Source organism: Aulostomus chinensis, chromosome 14 (genome assembly GCF_037954235.1).
Source record: "Aulostomus chinensis isolate RoL2024-O1b breed Wild chromosome 14, RoL_Achi_v1.0, whole genome shotgun sequence".
In the NCBI taxonomy this organism is placed as follows: domain Eukaryota; kingdom Metazoa; phylum Chordata; class Actinopteri; order Syngnathiformes; family Aulostomidae; genus Aulostomus; species Aulostomus chinensis.
In genome coordinates, this window is record NC_141333.1 from 14,062,127 (window position 1) to 14,081,457 (window position 19,331).

The following is a 19,331-nucleotide window of genomic DNA, read 5'->3' on the forward strand; positions in this document are numbered from 1 at the left end:
TGATTGCCACCTAGTGGTCTCTTTAAAAAGGCACACGCTTTCTACTACCTGTGTGAAGTAGAGTTCCTCTTAAATTGGCCACTGGCTCCACTGCTATGAGATGATACAAAATCATCTTCATAGACAGCTGCGTCTTCAGGGTAATTCCCAGAGTGCAAAGAATGGGCTGAGGGAGAGTTCCTCTCACTCCCTGTAGGAAAAGGCAAAAACAGAAGACTGACATTTAGGAACAATGAAGTATATTCGGAACATTACAGCATTATTATTCAGGCTTGCACAGCTTGGAAGGTCAGCTCTGACCCTAACGTAATATTTAAGGCAGACGCCTGACATTTAAAGAACCAAAAAAATCCTGAGATAACTGTTCAAACAATGGATATTGTTTACATTTCAGTACATACAGGCCCTGAAACAATGACTATCAAACACAATTTTTCTTAACATCCACATGGATACTGATACATTTCATCATATGTCATCTTACCTTTAACATGGCATTGAAGGTTCTTGGTAAAAATGTTGATGACACTGAGAGGGCTTCCTTTGTTCAGCTCCTCCCAGACTGCTTTACTGCTGTCCTGCGCCAAGGTAGAGCTGAGGGCCGAGCACTTAGCAGCCTCCTTCTGGAACTCAGACAGGCGCTGATAATCCCCTCTGTGACCTGCACAGTGGTTCACTGCCTCCAACGCTAGTGATGGTACATGATTGTTGGAGCGAGGAGGGCTTCTTTCATCCTCAGAAAGACTTTCTTCACTTAGAATGGGACCCTCACTGATGGAATCTGTGCTCGAGTCATGAAGCTCTATCCTATTTTCCTGCTTATTCTCAACAGCTCCATATCCTCCCTGTGGTGACATTTTATCTATTTTCTCTACCTTCTCCAAGCCATTGACTGGCTTCCTCTTTTCTTGTATAGAGGCGTTAGGAGTGTGTCCTGTTACATCAGTAGAAGGTATTTGTGGATTGGTTAAATTGGTGTGTGTACCGTTGTTTTCCTTCTGTCCCTTGAAGGTGTGCAAATTTCCTGCTCCCGGAAGAGTTGCGCCATTGTATGAGCTATGGCCCATACTAGTCAAAAGTCTCTGGATCCTAAATGTCACATCATTATTTTCTGTTGTGGAATGTGCGGCTGTTTCTGTCCAGCATCCATCATCTGGATTAACTTGAGAAACCCTAGAAGCCAAGACTGTGTCCACGTCCAGTGAAGTAGCCATACCGTAGTTGAGTCCCTCACCGGCAAACTTCCGTGCCTCACTCTCTATACGATTGGAGAGGGACGCAGCTGTAGCCTTGAGGGCCTCGATGCGAGATTTCTTGGACTGCGATCTGTTTGAAGGTGCAGAGGCTCGCTGCGGGGTGTGCTTGATGTCACCAGCTGTCACCCCAGTCTCCAGTCGAAGTATGTGAGAGAGGAAATGGTCGCCAAGGGATGCTAGTGCACTGCTGCTGGGACCAGTGGTAAGTCGAACCGCTGGGCTCAAGTGGTCAGGTTGAAACATAGACGCAACTTCAATATCCAAGTCATTTCTGCAACAGAGAAGAAGGTAAAGAGAGAGGAGAAGGTTAAAAGTGTCCGACCATTATCTCTACAAAGGTAAGCCCATGAGGGAACTGTCAATCTGAATACCAATAGATATTTTTGTGTCTGCACTCACTTGCAAAAACAACTACAAACAGAAAGAAAAAAAAATCTCGCCTCATGTGGCTTTAGTGAAACTTAACTGGTCTGATGTATAACTTCATGATGAAGGACACAATAATCCTCTTTGTGTTAGCAAAAAATGAGACTAGAATATAAACTGTAAGTAAACTCGACATTTATATATCTAATGAATTAAATGATAAGCATAAATAAAAAAGGACGAAACTCCCTATAAACCAAGCATCCAATGATCTGGATTTATTTGCAGACTTAACAGTGATCTATTTTGTCTATCCCTGTACTACAGCGCATGGCAAAAACGCTTGTGGGGCACTTGTAAGGTTCATAAACAAGCATCTGAGAACAAATGGTTTCTCTGTTTGGTACAGTCAGGAGATTTTCAAGTTATTATTATCAACCTAACATTCAGAGGAACAAGAAATGTGTATCTGCAAGCAGTATTTCATTATCTGTGCCTCGAAATTAAAATGGAGCGTGTTTGTTTTAGATGAGAGTTTTTGAAAGGCTATGTCTTCCATGTGCGTACCTGGATAATGGAGGCTGGTCAGTCAACGACCTGTCACTGCTTGAGGGACTCTGTGAAGGCTCTAGTCTTTTATTCTCTTTATCAGACTCTCCTGATGGCTGGTACATTGGTCTCTGTGGCAAAACAAGTCAAACAATCATTATTAAAAATTGTTTTCCTTGTGACAGGTCCATTAATGCGTCTCTTTTTTTGGAGGTTTGTCTATAAATGAGGTGAACAAGTTTGTGTACAGTACCACTTGACTTGAGGGAGCAGAAGGCTGTGTCTGTGAGTCCTCATTGCCCAGTTGGGCCTCTTCCAGCAGCAGTTTGGTGTAGGTCTCCTGCAATCGCTTTTGTACAGGGGCGACAGGTGCCTCGCTGGGGATGGACACTGTTTTAGCAACCTCTCTTTGCCTCCTGTAGAGTTCTTTCAGCCTCTGGTTTCTCCTCTCTGCCTCTTCTCTCAGTGCCTTCTTTTCTTCCATTTGACGCCTCCTTCTCTCCTCTTGTTGCTTGGCAATGTACTGGCGCACACTATCTGCATCATAGTGGCGCCTTTTCTGCCCTGAGTCAGCCGTGTTGGCAGACACTGGTCTATGAGTAGTGGGGCTAGCACTGCGGCAGCCTCTTGAGGAACCAACTGTTGCCCCCACAGTTCCCCAAACAGAGACTGGATTTCTCGTTCGTGGCAAAGATCCCCCTCTCCCTCTCCTACCGCCACTTCCTCTACGAGTCATTTGTCGGGCCCTCTCCTCCTCCTCAGCAGCTTTACACTCCAGCTGAAGGTCATCAAGTATGCCTTGGATGTCTGCTGACAACAACTCTGTACCAACACCCACTTGGGCATTGTCCTGAGCTGCAAATGAGGGGGCAGACGTGGCTTTGGAGTGGCTTTTGGATTCAGCCTGAAATGCACCGCGAGACCTGTCGGTGCTCCTGGGGCGAGAGTGTTGATTTGACTTTTGTTGTGGACCTGAACTGGAGCGGTGATGGGAAGCTGTGAACATTTGCGAAAAAAGTTGTAACTGGTATTCATGTCAAAAATAAAAACTAAATTTTGTGCATGTTGCTGTACTGTATCCTCAAGTCTAAACTAAACAACAGTTAAAACCCTGTTTATCTATCAACTAGGAGTTTCTGTAAATAAAATTTGGCATGGCACTGGATTAAAAAGCAAGTGGCAACAGAAGGATTTAAAAAAAAAAAAAAAAAAACTAAAGCTGAAACACTGAGCCCAGACAGGGGACACGATTACTGTGGCTTCTCTAATCTGGGCCAAATTGAAAATTCCTCACTATCTAATCCAAACAGTGCTGAATATGGCTGTGGTGAGCTTCACTCTGCCCTACTCTGCCATTCCCAAGAGTCAATACTGCCTGCACTGAAAGCAATCTCGTGAAATCAGGCCATGGCTAATTGTGCAGCCAACCAAAACAGCCAGTCCATCACTATTCTTCCGGTCAAATGGTACCAAGTACAGACACAGCTAGAAAAGACAAGGGTAGATGCAGTTTATGGCTGGTGCTGCATGTACACTGACTCGTTATTCACTGACATTCCTTTACCACTCGTAAATGATGCAGAGATGACACTTGCGCCAAGGAGCCCATACATTTTGACAGGATGCTCAAAGCTTCCTATTACCTTGTCTCTGCATTCTGTCTATCTCTTGACACACTGGATAATGAAACACTATTAAGTAATTGCCAGAGACCAATTGAGAAATGTTAACAGCAGCGATAGCTAGATTATAGAAGGGCTAAGTCAGCTCCTGTTATTATGAAATGCACTTACATAGTAATATAAGACAAGGGTGTAGTGGTATGTATGGAAGAGGCAGAGTTCAGACCTCTGGGACCTACCTGTTTGATTCAATCTATCATCCGTAGAGGGACCATCCTCCCTGGGCAGCTTGGGAAATGGACCAAGTACTGTCTTGATCAACTTCTGCCCCTCCCGCCACGAAGAAGGGCCAATCACTGAAGGGAAGTTGCAAGGAAACACATCACATGCTGTTACAGACATAGAACACTGATTTGGTTTTTCTAACTTTATTAAACATGTTTTAGCATATCCATGCAGGTATGCATGTAAAACATGCAGCATGAAGAGTTGACAGCAAACAAACTCAATATATATAATCCTAATATTAAAAAATGAAATAGGCTCAATTCAAGTTACTTTGTGAAACTACTGAAGTTATGTAAATAGATGATGCAGCAAATTAGCCTAACGACCCAAACATATTTTTCCCTTTCATGTCCCTTTACATGGAATAATATACTGAACACTTTCACTATGACTCATCCGCCAAAGAGTAGTTCCTGGCAATAATGCGGTACATTTACAAACAAGCATCTGTTTGCACTGAATGAATGAGCCGGATGAACTTGGCCACAAATTTCAGAGCCTATTTATAGTACTGTCATGTTACATGAAACAGAAACCAGCTCAACTGAAGAGGCCACCACAGAAGCGTTGTGTCTGCTGGTGCTGGACAGCAGTGAGGGTTTCATTAAAAGGAGGTAAAGGTAGTTGCGTTTGTATTCTGGTGGGTGAAGTATTACTTAAATGCAGTGCTATATGCTCAAAATTTTAAAAATGCCTTCTGAAGGCAGCAGGTCAGATACATCCCTTTCCGCCTTGTGCCGCACCACAATGCACAGCCATCCAAAGGGTTTATCTTAATTAACTCGCATAAACACTAACACAACAGCATCAATCAAAGCAGTAGCTAACCTTGGTGATATACATGTGGTCTGCATGCTAACCACCCCAGTCATTAGCGTCATTGAGCTTGTACATTTAAAGTACCAGAGTCATTCTTTGGCTCCTAAAGGTGATAATGCAAGTATTCATAATTATTTATTTGATGAACACATTTGTTTATGTCCAGGAATAAACAGCAATGGAAGAAATCTAGCAATTACAGTAATACGTGTGCCTGGAAACATCTTTGTAGGTTGGTCGGGTGGAGTTTTCTCAGCTGTCAGAGCTGTGCTATGATCATGTTACAGTGGCATGTGACCGACTCTTCTATGAGAAAGACTGTGTGCTACTTAGTGGTCACAAACACCACGTCCCATATACTGAGTATTTTTCTAGATTAGAAACTCAAAACAGCCTCAGCAGGCAGCAACGACATCATTTCATGTACTAGAACACACACACCAGCCTGGGATATTTCAGTGAGTGGAAAGCCCACACTAAATGCTGAGCACTCATTCTCAGCAGTGTTTTAGAGGCATTTATGACAGTCTTGGAAGGAGCAAATCAAACCATTACCAGGCACAGTGCACTGTGCAGGATAAGAGTGAATCAGGTAACAAAGATACAGAACACAGTTGAAACAAAAAGGATTCAGGCTAGAGGAGAAAACTAACAGCACAGATATGGTTAAACATCAAAATACTCTTGGGTTTGGAGCATGTGCACTGACCCATGACAAGATCCCACAAGACTCTTCACATGCTTGACTTTCCTAATTCCTCTCGTCACTTATCAAAAATAGATGAGAGGTTAGTTTGGTTCTCATATAAAGGATGGTTTTATACCTGGTTTTGCATTTAGGTCTGAGGCAGCTTTGTGGACCTTCCGGACTGGTTTAGGAGCCCTTCTCTCTTTTGACCTGTCCAGCCTCTGTTCCCTTTGCTGTTGATGCCTTGATCTTGTGCTCTCTGTACACAAACCACACACAACTTTTAAGTCACAGAGCAGAACAGTCTGAAAAATGGTCCTAAGTATATTAAAAACCTTTGCAGTTATAAAGCAATGCTTTGTGTGTGTGTGTGTGTGTGTGTGTGTTTCATGCATGCTGGCATACTGAACTGTTCAATGGAAAAAACAGCAGTTACATCATTTCTATGCCATTCTCACTGATCAATACAACTCAGTTTCCAATACATAGAATCTGTTTGACAGGCCCACCCAAGTAAAATGAGTTAACTAGTTTAAATCAGGCTAGCAGCATGGCTGTCACCATGTCAGTCAGTTAGTCTGTCGAAGCTTCCGTTGTCTTTTGTACTAGCATTCATGAATGTGGATTATCCTCTGACTTTTCATATACAGCCCAGCATCTCCTTGCTCCTAGATTGGAATGGTTTATATATTTGATTCTTCCTTTTCAGCTCCCTAGCCAGGGGGTTAGCTTCATGAAAACTACCTTATCATTAATGAAGCTAATTGAAGGAATGATGGAATGGAAATGTTTGTCGTCAATGCTTACCAGCAAACTGGCGTGACAGGTCTCTGTATATTTCTCTACTGAAGTTATGAAAATCCTCCTCTTTCAAAACGTTTCCATCGGGAATCCGGATCTTTGTCTCAGAACTGTTGAAACCTGACAGGAAATGAACTGAAGATCTGAGTTACAAAGTTTTATTTTCTACTTTAGCCTGTATTCTGCGAACATCCAACACTAAAGTCACCTTTTTCACAAGTTAAATAAAACAAAGAACAAATTAGATGTTTAGAATAAAGAGCCAGTGTTACAGCTAAGGTACCTTTGTATATAGGTGCAGGTGGTGCAGCTGCTACTTTTCGAACTACGGCTGAAGGCGTGTTGTTAGTGCCACCATTGCTACTCCTTACGGCTGCCGTTATGGGCTGTTCCAGACAACCCAACAGCTTCTCCCTCTCTGCAGCCTCCTCCAGATGTTGTCTCTGCCTCCGAATACGTTCTTTGAGCTTCTCCAGCTTATCATCAGGCTGATGTCGCCTCAGGTTCTCCAACCGCTGAGAAGCTGAGCCTGGGCTGCTGGAGGGAGTGCTCTCACCTCTGCGTATAGGACACGGGGTAGAGTCTTGGCCGCTCATGCCCTGATTAACTTGTGCTTTGGGTGTGCTGTCCTCCTCTGCTCCCTCCCTTGCATGGCCTCGTACACCAATTGGATGTGGCTGGTTTACAACGGTCTTCAGGGCTGCTAGGGCTGGCTGGTCATTGAGGTAGCGAACCTCGGTGCTCTCCAGAGCCGAGGAGTGTGTGCTGTCCAGGTCCCTGTCTGTCTGTCTTTCCCTGGTGTCTCTCTGGTAGACAAGCTGGCTGAGCAGAGTCTCTGAGGGAGGTGTAGAGAACGTGTTCGAAGACCCTGGCACTGACTGGAGGTTGTAAGCCTCCAGCTGAGAGGAGGGATGTGGTGGAGGGGTGGCCTCTCTGGATACAAACCAGATTACATGGGATCAGCAAGAGGATCAAGATTTACTCTTAATTTACCACTGACTGAGCATATAGAGGAACATATTCATGAGTGGTATTTCAGTAAAGGAAATCTTACAATACCTCAACTGATTAGTGGGGAAAAAAAAAACTTTAATGCTATGGATAAAAAAATAATATCACATTTGAAAGGAAGTAAACACATGAGGTGATGATATTAGGGTCAAATGTAAAGGTATTCCAGTATCTGAAGACTGGAGGGACTTCCCTGCTGACATATCTGTGAGCCAGTAAGAGACAATGTCAAAAACACATGGTTTCTGAATGCAAGTCTGGAATAGCCAAGAACGCTGGCCAATAACAAGGTGTCTTCTGAAGCTTTTTCATCCATTTAAGGGGAGATTATTTGAACTGAAGAGTCAAGTCTGGAGGATACCAGTCCCTCAGAGGGAGCTCTGCTTTTTGCTGGTGTATTTAGAATATCTACCTGTATGAGGCCAAAGGTTCGCTGAATTCCACAATGTTGTTCTTGCGGACATTGCTATCCTGGGTGGCATTCCTCAGTGGGCTGCGTGAGCTGTCCTTTTTTGGACTTTGTTGATTACGCCCTCTGTACTTTGAAGACCCTCCAATGTCATCAACTTGTTGGCCATCTGATGATAATGGTAGAACAAAATTTCTCACGTGACCTGATATTGCAAAAAGAGTAATTGTGACAAAACCATAAATGCTACAATCATGCTAATTATAGACCACAGGTGTCAAACTGATCCAGTAAAGGGCCGTGTGGCTGCAGGTTTTCATTCCAACCAAGGAAAAGCTACACCTGAATCTACTTCAATCAATCAAGCTGTGTCCGCACAGCTCATTTGTTGGATCAGGTGTTGCTTTTGCTTGGTTGGAACGAAAACCTGCAGCCACACGGCCCTTAACTGGACCAGTTTGACAGCCTTGTTATAGGCCATGAGAAATTTACTTATTCATCTGATTTGACAAAAATTGGGGGGAATGACTCACCCCTGCGGTGGACTGTCCTGCAGGATTTTTTCTTGGGGGGGTCCATGACAGACTCGAGAACTGCTGTCCCTGGAACTGCTTCTAGACGGTTTTCTATGTGCCGCAACTACAGAGAAAGCATGTAAATATCAGACTCCTTGTGTTATATGAAGGTGAGCTGGATGCTATTACTACTTACATATAGTTAACTCATTTACTGTATTAAGTTACTTTCACAAATAGTAATTCTGTCTTAGCCATCCATTAGAAAACTGTTGCTCGTGTACTTACAGCAGCTTTGGACTGAGACAAATTTGTCCATGCGGTTGTCAACTCTAACAAAGAAGAGAAGTGTCATTATTATTATAGTTAAATAATGGAATTCAAATTAAGTGACACCACAAATACATCAAAGCTGGGATGGAATCACAACAACAACTAAATTGCACTTAATTCTTTGCACACCTGTACCAATATTGTGATCCACATGCTGCTGAGCCGGGTTACCAAGAGACACCAAAGTCTTTTTGCTGCTTCTCATCTCTCCCATTCACCTGCAGCCAAAATAAGACACAAACAAATAAGAACAATTGTGAATATGTTGAAAACTAGGGATGCATTGATTGTCCAGCCAGGCACCGGAATGTTCCTGTTACCAGTGTGACTGGCCCTAACCGGCGGTCGGGTGGTCAGTGCCACATCTTTCCAATTCCTAACTGGTCACTTGCGGGTGCACTGCTTCGCTGGGAATAGTGGTGAGTCCATTGACGGATGGTGCATCAATCTGCACATAGCAGATCGAGGCAGACAGGAAATCTACACACAAATGGCACAGTATATCCAGGGTCAAATGTGGAAATTCTTCACTGAGAGTGATGGTGATACAGAGCTCGCAATTTTTAAAACATGTAATGCCAATAACGAACAATTAACATAATCAGAAACTTTAAACTCCAAAATACTGAAATATATTTAATGGTGGAGCTGAAATTAAAATCGAATCATTCAATGTGTCACTCTTCTTGACTGAGTGAGTAAGTGGATTTAAATCTAGACCATCTGACCCTAGCACTGTGGGGAAAAAATATGTAATCACGAAAGGTAATAAATGAGATTAAAACAAATATATAATTTAGAACTACTACACTAACGCCTGGCATATATGAAACTGTGCGATAAAATATGCTCTCAGTCCGTTCAGGTATAACACGTGTATACATTATGAGACTTAGTTTACAGCAGATTCTTGTCGCTCAGCCATTTAAAACTGGTTCTACAACAGCACATTCCATTTAAGATTTCCATGGAGGCTGGTAAGCAGTCGGTCATGCATCTAATGTTTACCTAAAAACACTTGTAATGCATGCAGACCAGGGTAAGTGTGTTATATTTGTTTGATGTAAAATCAAGTACAAAAAATATTTCTAACATTATTCAAATAATAATAGCTCTGTTCTGAGTTGGGAACCCTCTTTCTGATACAATATTGAGGTTTTTTTCTTGTTGTTTTTAAGTCTTGGGTGCTGGATTCCCCCCAGGCAAAACTTGGAGTAAGGTAACCCCTTACCCCTCTTGACATATAGTTTTGTTTGGACTACATGAGCATTACTATGTTGTTTGATTGTATATAGACAGAAAATTATTAAGACAAGATCACATAATATTAGGTTGTTTGTTTGTTTTTTCAAACTTCAGAGAACACCTGGGTCAATTGTTAGATTCTGACTCTTGTAAAGAAGGAAAACTTCCCCAAAAACTACCGTATCTCCAAACCGTATGTATCTTTACCAAGTAACATGGCTCTAAATAAAGTCCTTTCATCACTCATGTTCTTTCATCCCACTTATCAAGTCTCCCATGAGACTGCCCCCCCCCCACCTTTCTCATGCTATGAAACCCCCTGTTCTAAGAACATGTCTTGTGTAGTTAGTTCATGGTGGGTATTTATCACTCCAACAGGCCAAATGTAACACTCCTTAGGCCATCAAGATTTTATAAGTCATGCAGTTTACTCCCAACAATCACATGGCACAGCCTTGAGGCCATCATAAAAGTCAGAACAAAAACAATGACAAAAAAAATCTTCCAACTTTCTCCGATTCTACATAAATTCCATTTCTTACCAATGGCCGCAACAACCATGACTGTCAATAATGATCAAGAGTGATTGTGATTTCCACAACCAGCAGAGTTCCGCACCACTTCTTGTTGGGTACGACAGAGTGTAATCACTGAAGAAGCATTGTGTGTTACAATGGATCCGCCGGCCGCTAACGTCAGCAGTGTGAGAAGTCATGCCCAGCAGCGGACGGTGGGCGATGAAGAATGTAGTCTTTGGCTCAATGTGGTTAATTTTAATTCAAAGTAATCACGATTACTTTTACAGTAAATCTTTACTTTTGTTACTGCGGTTGGGTCACTAAAGGTTCACTTGTGTTCCTTAATATTTCCCCTCGTCATTTCGCTGACTTTCAGAGTCGCTGAAAACCCGAACCGTTGAGAGTTCAGGTTCGCACAAACAAGATGTAACACACGGGCGTTGTCGACAGTCCTCTAACTTTAAAGTCCATTTGAATATCACAATTGTGTTACCTAATGAAATAAAGAAACGTGATAGAACGTCACAGTCAATAAATTAAAAGTATCAACATATGAAACTGCGGATCCAGGAAATAGTCGCTGCGTGATGGGTCAACAATCAAACCTTAATCTACTTCAGGATATAACTGAACTAACAACAGGTTATTGATGGTGTTTCCGAATCGTTTACGTACAGAACCATGCGTTTTCCATGACTGTCCTCTGTGTTCTCAATCATTTTCTTCTTCATCATAATCTTATCCAGTATCTCATTCAAACATCTGATTTACGGAATACTCAAGTTGTTCCTTCGGCCCAAGAATTAGCTGGAGCCGCCAACTCGAGCGGGTCCATGTTATCGTTGGTTGATAGGAAAGTCAGGACAGACTTTCATATCCATAACACGTACCTTTAGTGTAGCGAAGCGTCTAGATGTCCACATTCATGGTGGCGTTTTCAGGATTAGTAAATCCTTACTTCTTCGGACTTCTTCAGTTCGATTCAGCAGTGTGTTTGCTAACGTTAGCATTAGCCGGCTACCATTAGCCACCACTTTTGCCAACTAAGCTAGCAACTTTTTCCGAGACATGTATCCATTGTTGTTATCTCACGATTGTCAAGGTAAATAAGTACGTAGCGTCAACTCTCGGATTTACAGAAATAATTGTGGCTACCCGCCTCTGGTGTTGCCTTTCCCGGTTTATGTTGACGTTTCTCAACGGTGAAACTGAGGTATCCAGGACGGGTCGGTGACTGACGAGCGGCCGAAGTATCGCGAGCATTTCACCACGTCATACGTTGAGTTCCCACCCACGTACCAGCAAAATAATAATAACAATTTAAAAAATTACCATTAAAAATTTACAAAATATAAACAAAGCTTCATAAAAAAACATTTTCAGGGATATTGTGTATTCGGTATTCAAACAAGAAAGATAAAAGGCCTAGAAAGAATTTTAAAAAATGAAGATGAAAAAAACTGAAAATAAATGCACAAAATACATTTGGAAGTTTATCCATTTCCACACGGTCTTAAAAAAAGTTTAATTGATTCGGTTTTGTTATTCTTTTTAATTTTATATGTTAAGTCACGCTGGATTTATAAAAAGAAAAATCTTTAATCGCCAGCACTAACCACAAGGTTTTATTTGAGTTTGCTGCCATCGTGCGGTTATAGTGTGTAACACAACAACGCACGCTCTCTCTCTCTGACACACACACACACACACACACACACACACACACACACACACACACACACACACTCAAAATATCAGATAAGCCTTCACACCTGTAAACCAGTTAATTTCAGAAATTTGTTGGAAATCACTTTGTTTTTATTTTATTTTCGTTCGATTGATTTCACTATTGTTGACTATCTCAGCATCAAACGCACACACCCTAAAAAAAGAAGAGCGAAATAGTGTGATTATATGACGTGGGCACACTGTTTGCTGACGAATCATAAATATGCAAGACATAAACTGCAGTGCATCATGTTACGACCACACCAGGTCCAGGTGTCCACATGATCGCTATTTGTTTGTTTTTCCATGCAGACGCAAAAGCAACAAGTGGGTTATCAAACTGTTATCAATATCTAGAGCTTAAGATATTGGATCACTTCAAAATTGTCATTGTAGCTTTTCATTTCATTCATTCCTCTCTCGGTCTCTGTCTCTCCCCCCCCCCCCCTCTCTCCCTCAGTGGGGGGGGGGGGGTGTGATTGTACGTCGGACGTATCTGCTGCCACATTTCTATTTTCTGCGGAAAGGTGAACGAAATGGAAAGGAGTTTGTCTCTTTTAGGTAAGAAATTCCGTGCATATTATATTTTAAATTGCTGTTGATTAAAACAGATGCTATTGAAATTTCACACGACAACTACCGGGCATTTTGATAGAGGTTATAGACGTGGTATAGTTTGCGAGACACTCAGAAAAACAGGCTGTAGAAATCAATGCTGAGTCTTCTATCGGTCTCCAGCAGGTGCAGGACTGAGCTTTTAACTTGATTTCAATTGAAACATGTAGGCTACAAATAACCTTTACTTAACTGTAATGAAAACGTTTAACCAATGAGTTTAACAGAAATGTAGAAAAATGTCTGAACCAAATGCCTTCAAGATTACGTTACAGGTTGTTTTTTTTCCACCTCTAAATGTTGGGGTTTGTTTTGCCAACTCACGTTGATTAACTGCATATGAATTTTCTGTTGTGTGATAAGATGAACATTAGCATTTCAGGTCTTTGATTTGGATGAAGCAACTCAACAGAAAGAGAGAAGGAATGTGATTCATTTGACTCTGGAATACAAGACGATTCAGGACTTTATGTTCAGAGAACAGATATATATATATATATATAGTGTGTGTGTGTGTGTGTGTGTGTGTGTGTGTGTGTGTGTGTGTGTGTGTGTGTGTGTGGACCTCATGGACTCTCGAATCAAATCCTATAAATTACTGAGTGTGCCTGATGATAATGATCGATTAAGATATGCAATTGATAAAGGGAGGAGGGTTGAAATAACTGAAGATGGATGAGAAAATCCTGATTACTTTTTCTTCAATGACAAGTTTTGAACAGGTGGAATGATCAACAATCATAATCCATCTTTTAACCTGGCTTTATTTGAAAGAGGAGGGGCAATATCAGGCTATTTTTTTAAAAATTGTCACAGGAAAATGAAGCTATGTTTTGGCTTTTATTGATGTATTTATTGAAGTCTTGTGTCAGAGCAAAGCAAGTACGTATTCTCATGTCTTGAGAGTTTGAGAGCAAAGGGAGAGGCAGTTTGAATAATCAGTGTTTGTGTTGTAGCTGACGGGCTGCTGGAGGCAAATACTGCACTACAAGTTGACTTCCTCCCTTCACAGCTCTCTCTCTCTTTCTCTCTCTCCTCTTTTTTTTAACAAAAATGGAGCTTTCAAAATGCAGTCACGAATTGTCAGGTTTACTGTTCGATCAATCGGAAGCACCTCGATCACTTTTGTGCAAGAATGAATCAAATTATCTGCCTTATACGGCGGCAAATTGACAATTATTTTGGATCAATCCAGCTCCTCTTGAGTATCTTGTTAATCATTTCATCACATTAACACGTGTGACTTTCCACCCCAATCTAGTCTGGCTGTATTTCTTGTTATTGTCTTCTGCTAATCTTTTCTCGTCAAGTGCTTTGATTGTCCTGATTAAATAACACCATTCTCCCTCCATGGGGTGTAAATTGCTTTTCACTGTGTATAATTTAGTGCCTTTATTCTGCACAGTACCGAACCTGATGGACCTCTTGCACTGATGGTTGAAAATAAGATTTACGTACACTGGACATACCCGGAGAATGTGACTCATCATTTACCAAACTGCTGCAAAGTTCTGCCTTTTTTTATGTCCTTTCTGCGATGGTAGGTAATAAAGACAATGATGAATGTCCACAATCCAATACTGCGAAAGTGAACAAAGACAAAATGCAACTTGATTTTACACTCAACGATGTAAGAAAATTGATCGTACAGACAGAAAACTCCTAAACCAAAGAATTTATTTAAGGGATTTGATGTCATCGGTTTTTGCTAGTGGCCTTGTGTTGATATAGGTCTATGCTAACGAATGCAACAACTTTTCAAGTTAGAAACAATATCAACACACATCTCTGTAATTTAGGTATTTATGTGTAATACGTCATATAGTTCCAGCTTGGCATTGTGGATCAACTTGCCAAAGATTTAAATGTCAGGGGCCTTTATTGCTTCCCCATGGGACGCAGGGCATAGCAATAATGCGAGTGTGTGCGCCTCTTAATATCTTGTGGAGAGCTACTGTATAATGTTATTGTGCAAATATATTGAACTAAAAGCCCCCTTTTAAAAAAAAAAATTGAAACCCTCATAAATTTCCTTTCCACGGAACTCAGTTACTACCGTGTGGCATCACAGCAAATCCAATTGATTATATATTTGTATCATTATATGATCCAATTTACTCAGCGCAGAGGTGAAACTGTCCGTGTAACAGAAAAAACCTAAATGCTGCAAAGTCATTAAAGTGTGCAATGGATTTTAAGGTTGCACACAAAATGTCTAAAATGTGATGTACAGTCATGTATCGATCCTGTAGAGCTGTTTTGGTACAGAAGCATGTTATCTTTTATTATTTATATTAAGTCATGGATGGTTCACACATCGTAGAAAACATCCAGATGTGGCTCGTAGACCTCTTCAGTCATCACGTGTGAGTTGTCAAATCAAAATCTCTTTTCTCAAACGGACAACCAGGAGTCCTGCAGCCCAAATGGACACAAGTGGCCAGTATTGTATGACTGATTTCTTCTGCTGCTGTAATTAGAGTTGAATGGTGTATGAGGTGTCTTGCAGAAGTGTGTGTGTGTGTGAGCTGTGGGACTACATTTCTAACACTCAGACACACAGGGATTAAAGTCTGGAGAAACATTATTTTAATGAAGCCTGCTGTAAAATATGACCGATCTCTTGACACATTCATCGGAACCACTGCGCAGTTTGGTTTCTCACAATCGGTGTATTCCACATTTAAACTAGTGTCATGGCATTGTCCAACTAATTCTTGCTCTGAAATACAGTTCCACTGCAAAATGTTACACTACCCTGCTTTTTAATAGATATTTTTGACTTTTGCATTGCATGGATTTTACTTATTTACCATCTCAAACCAGAAAACTGTAGGTGAACAATGAGACAAGGAACACTGAAGAACAAAGGTGTGGAAATGCATCAGTATATCATTCTCCACCTTCCAGTACTTCTCCATGATTCACCTCAGTAACAGTTTGGTGGTCCTATTAGTTGATCATTAATGATCTGTTGTGTCAGGGGGGTTGTTACGTAATCGTGTTTCCTGGAAGGTCAGCACAGCAGTAGGGTCTCTTTGAGAAATGTCTCTTCATCATCTGATGGTATAAATCTTGGACTATCTGGCAGCAGTTGGTGTCAAAACCTGACAGCCCTCTTCGAAACTACTGTGCAAAAATGAGGAGTAAACAGACCAAATTGGTGAAGTTGTTTTTTTTTTAATGAAAATTGCATTCATTTAAAATCATGCTTTCATAGTTGACAGCGTTTGTAACTAAGTCCAAATTAAAGCCCAGCTTTACATGTCCACTTCAAAGCAAAATGAAAGAAATACACCACTTAAGAGCACATAACACCCAGTAGAATATTAGACCAAGATACTCAGTGGATGATAATGTTAAATAATTTATCCTGCGGGGCTTCAGTAGGCATGTCTGGTTCTGTTTCATGTCCAGTACCTTGAATATGTGCTGATACTGATACAATCCTATATATAGTTAATAATACATTTGCTCAAGAATATCTTACTCGTCAACTAAACCATGAAAGAAATATTTTACTCCCCCAAAACAAGCACATACAGTAGCATGAGGCCATTAGCTTAGTTTATTAAATCTATTTACATCAGCAACCATGTACTCTCAAACGAGAGAAAATACTTTTGAAGACCTGCTGTCTTCAATAGGTGAAAGTAAACTACACATTACGCAATCTCAGAAGTAATAACGCAAACCTGCTGGTTCAATTCATTTTGATTTAGCAGGATTTGCCATTTGATTTTTCTTGCTGACCACCGTGAAACAATCAAAATAATTCCAAATTAAGGCTAATGTGCAATTTTGTGTAAAAATTGTAATCTGAATAAAAACATACTAAATGTCAAAGCGTCAGAACCAATCGTGATTGTGAAAGATGAGTTTATAAAGAGCGTTCGACCAACAATAGCCAGACAAACAGAAAGCAAACAGTTAAAGAAACGACTGCTGAAACTTTAAAGCGGTCGATATTTGTGCATGACAAGATAGGGTACAGTAGCTGCCTGTAGCAACTTGTTGAATTGCCAGCTGCTACTCAGCTTAAGAAAATGAATCATGAAATTGAGTTAGCCTCACGGTCACGTGTGTGTTACTCAGGCTTCCAAGTAATCGATCTAATAAATCTGAAGCCATTCAGACACTGTTCATGGTGCAACAGTTACATAACAGCAACATGAATCTTTTATGAACCCTGGGGTATTTGGTTGTTGTTATTGCAGCATAAGATATATAGGATAAAGCAAAGTCTTATGGAGTAACATGAAGTATGCAAATGGATGCATGAAATCACTATAGCGTCATATGACAGCAACACTGTGCGGCACCACTCACAGACAAATCTGAATGAAAATTATGCAAAAAAAAAAAAAAGGAAAGAAAAAAGGTGCATATGTAAAGACATTATGAGCAGTATTTTCATCAGCATCTCTAAAGAATGTGCCACACCTGAGAATATGTGGTGGATCTGTTAAAATAGATCAATATATCAACTTAGACATACACAGGACGCAGTAATGGAATAGCAATAGTAACAGGAGCGGAGGGATGAAGTCGTGTATGGGAGAGACTGTGGAACAATATAGCGGAATATCTTGGTGTGTCATTTTTTTGTCTTCGTTTCATGGGTTTTGGTTGAGAACAGTCAAGAAACTACTGAAAAATTAGTGTAGGGGTGGACTTTAAGTTTTTTCCTTGTCATTTCAACACTCTGTCTGGTCCAACAACTTGTTCTTTCATTGCTTTGGTCCAACCCAACAGCGTGTAGCAAGGTCAGCAGTGTTTTTTTGGTTCTCAGCTTAATGATGATACAGTTTTAAAAGTGTAACATTTTTCGCTATACATCAGAATATTTCCTGTGTCTGTTCACTGAAAGACAGCAGAGTGTGGAACAGAAAGTTGTAAATGTAAAATATAGATGTTGGCACTGTCTAATATGCAATCTTGATAAAACTGTACTGTATTGGCTGAGCTCAAAGTGTCGCAGAGCACAAGAAAATAGAAGCTTTAATAAGGAAGACACCTAAAAGTCAACAGTTCTCAGTTCTCCTGTTTGAATGAAGCAAAGATAAAGCAGCAAACAAACAAAAAAAATGTTAAGAAATACAGCAACATTGACATAGTTGAGCTACATATTGTTCTGTGGCTGTAGCTCCCACTGCAATGTGAAGGAGAAAGCCTGAAAAATGCAAAACTGCCTTTTTTTTTTACTGCACATACTTCAAATCCAACTCTATATGTCACAGTCACCTCCATGTTGTGTTTATTGCAACATTCTTCTATGTGCCCTTTTGTTGAAGGAACACATTTAAGTAGATAACAGGAAATACTTCTGGTATCGTAGAAAGCCAACACATATTTTCAGAGATATTTACTCTAAAAAAATGTTCACTTCAACCAAGGAGGAAATATTTTGAGTAGCCTTTGTCTGTTAGCGGGACTACGCAGAAAACTGTTGGCAGATTTTCATCAAACTTGGTGCAGGAGTGTAGCCTGTGCCAAGGAAGGACCCATTACATTTTGGGGCTGATCCACTCAACAAACTGTAAAATGTCATTTTCTTTACATTAGAATTGGTTATGTTCTCTTTGTATGCCCTCTTGTGACTTTGTTTATTATGTTTTGAGGTTGTCAGCCCACTCGTCCCTTTGTCATGAAAAAGATATCTGCAGAGAAGTCCTTCAAATCTGGCACAAATGTTCTCGTGTACTGATTAGATTTTAGCAATCCAAGGTCAAAGTCATTTTTACTGCACAAATCATATTTCTTGCTAAAAGTCAAGAACTTACACGCAAGTTATAAAAAATTCTCACACAAAAAAACCATGAAACTATGGTGTGATGACATTTTGTGTCTAAAAGCTCCAAGGTTCACCACAATGTTTTGCACAAACATTTTTCTGGCTATTATTCAACGTTACGTAAAATCTTTTAGCGGCGAGTTCCATTTTATGAAAATAGGCGCTCAAAGTCTTTCAGTACATTCCAATAAGGTCCTCACTATATACTTTATGCTATATGAGTCTGGACCACTCTACGTGATGGATAAACATACATGTAAAAACTGGAATAGGACAGTGGTGGTAATTATAGTTTTTTTTTTTTTAATATTTGTATTACCCACCTCACCTCTCTATAACTCCCTCAACATTTCCATTTCAACATTATATTTGAATCTCCGGCACCTCCCTCTTAAATGAGATGATGGTAATTTTATAGTTCCACAGTCACATAACACTTCCTGACACATGTTTGGCGTCTCCCCAGGCTGCCATCCAGGATAAGGGGAGGATGTGGTGAAATATGATGTGTAATCAGGCTGCTGTGTGGGCTGCTGAAGGGCAGCAGGTGTGAGAAGGTCCCTCGCCTGTCGGAGAATCTCCTTCACTTTTCATTAGCAACCTCACGGACACCTGGCCATCCAGCAAAAAAACAGAACACAATTCAGTCCAGGTGATATTTTATTGAGTCACAATATTTCATCTTGTAATTTGATCAAAAGCACAAAGTGACTGACGAGGCGATAACACTTGAGATGTTTGTGGTCGATTAAAGATAATGGCAGGCTGAGAGCT

At 40.7% G+C, this 19,331-nt stretch overlaps 1 protein-coding gene across 5 annotated transcripts in view; it reads right to left on the reverse strand.

Moving 5' to 3' along the window:
* The window catches only part of cep350 (centrosomal protein 350), a 29,952-nt gene extending 18,298 nt beyond the window's left edge, over positions 1-11,654 (reverse strand). For 2 of the 5 annotated variants that reach the window (XM_086223828.1, XM_086223824.1), the window contains exons 1-13: positions 11,311-11,654; positions 8,787-8,875; positions 8,613-8,656; positions 8,343-8,448; positions 7,813-8,014; positions 6,673-7,322; positions 6,396-6,509; positions 5,725-5,847; positions 4,033-4,149; positions 2,425-3,167; positions 2,190-2,302; positions 485-1,527; positions 49-190 (exon numbers count right to left, since the gene is read on the reverse strand). In XM_086223828.1, the coding sequence (XP_086079954.1) occupies positions 49-190; positions 485-1,527; positions 2,190-2,302; positions 2,425-3,167; positions 4,033-4,149; positions 5,725-5,847; positions 6,396-6,509; positions 6,673-7,322; positions 7,813-8,014; positions 8,343-8,448; positions 8,613-8,656; positions 8,787-8,871 (3,482 nt within the window). In that variant the 5' untranslated portion in view covers positions 8,872-8,875; positions 11,311-11,654. Of the gene's footprint in view, positions 1-48; positions 191-484; positions 1,528-2,189; positions 2,303-2,424; positions 3,168-4,032; positions 4,150-5,724; positions 5,848-6,395; positions 6,510-6,672; positions 7,323-7,812; positions 8,015-8,342; positions 8,449-8,612; positions 8,657-8,786; positions 8,876-8,977; positions 9,138-11,310 lie in introns of all 5 variants that reach the window. The other 3 variants (XM_086223826.1, XM_086223825.1, XM_086223827.1) reach the window with 3 other exon arrangements.
* Positions 11,655-19,331: the final 7,677 nt, after the last annotated feature.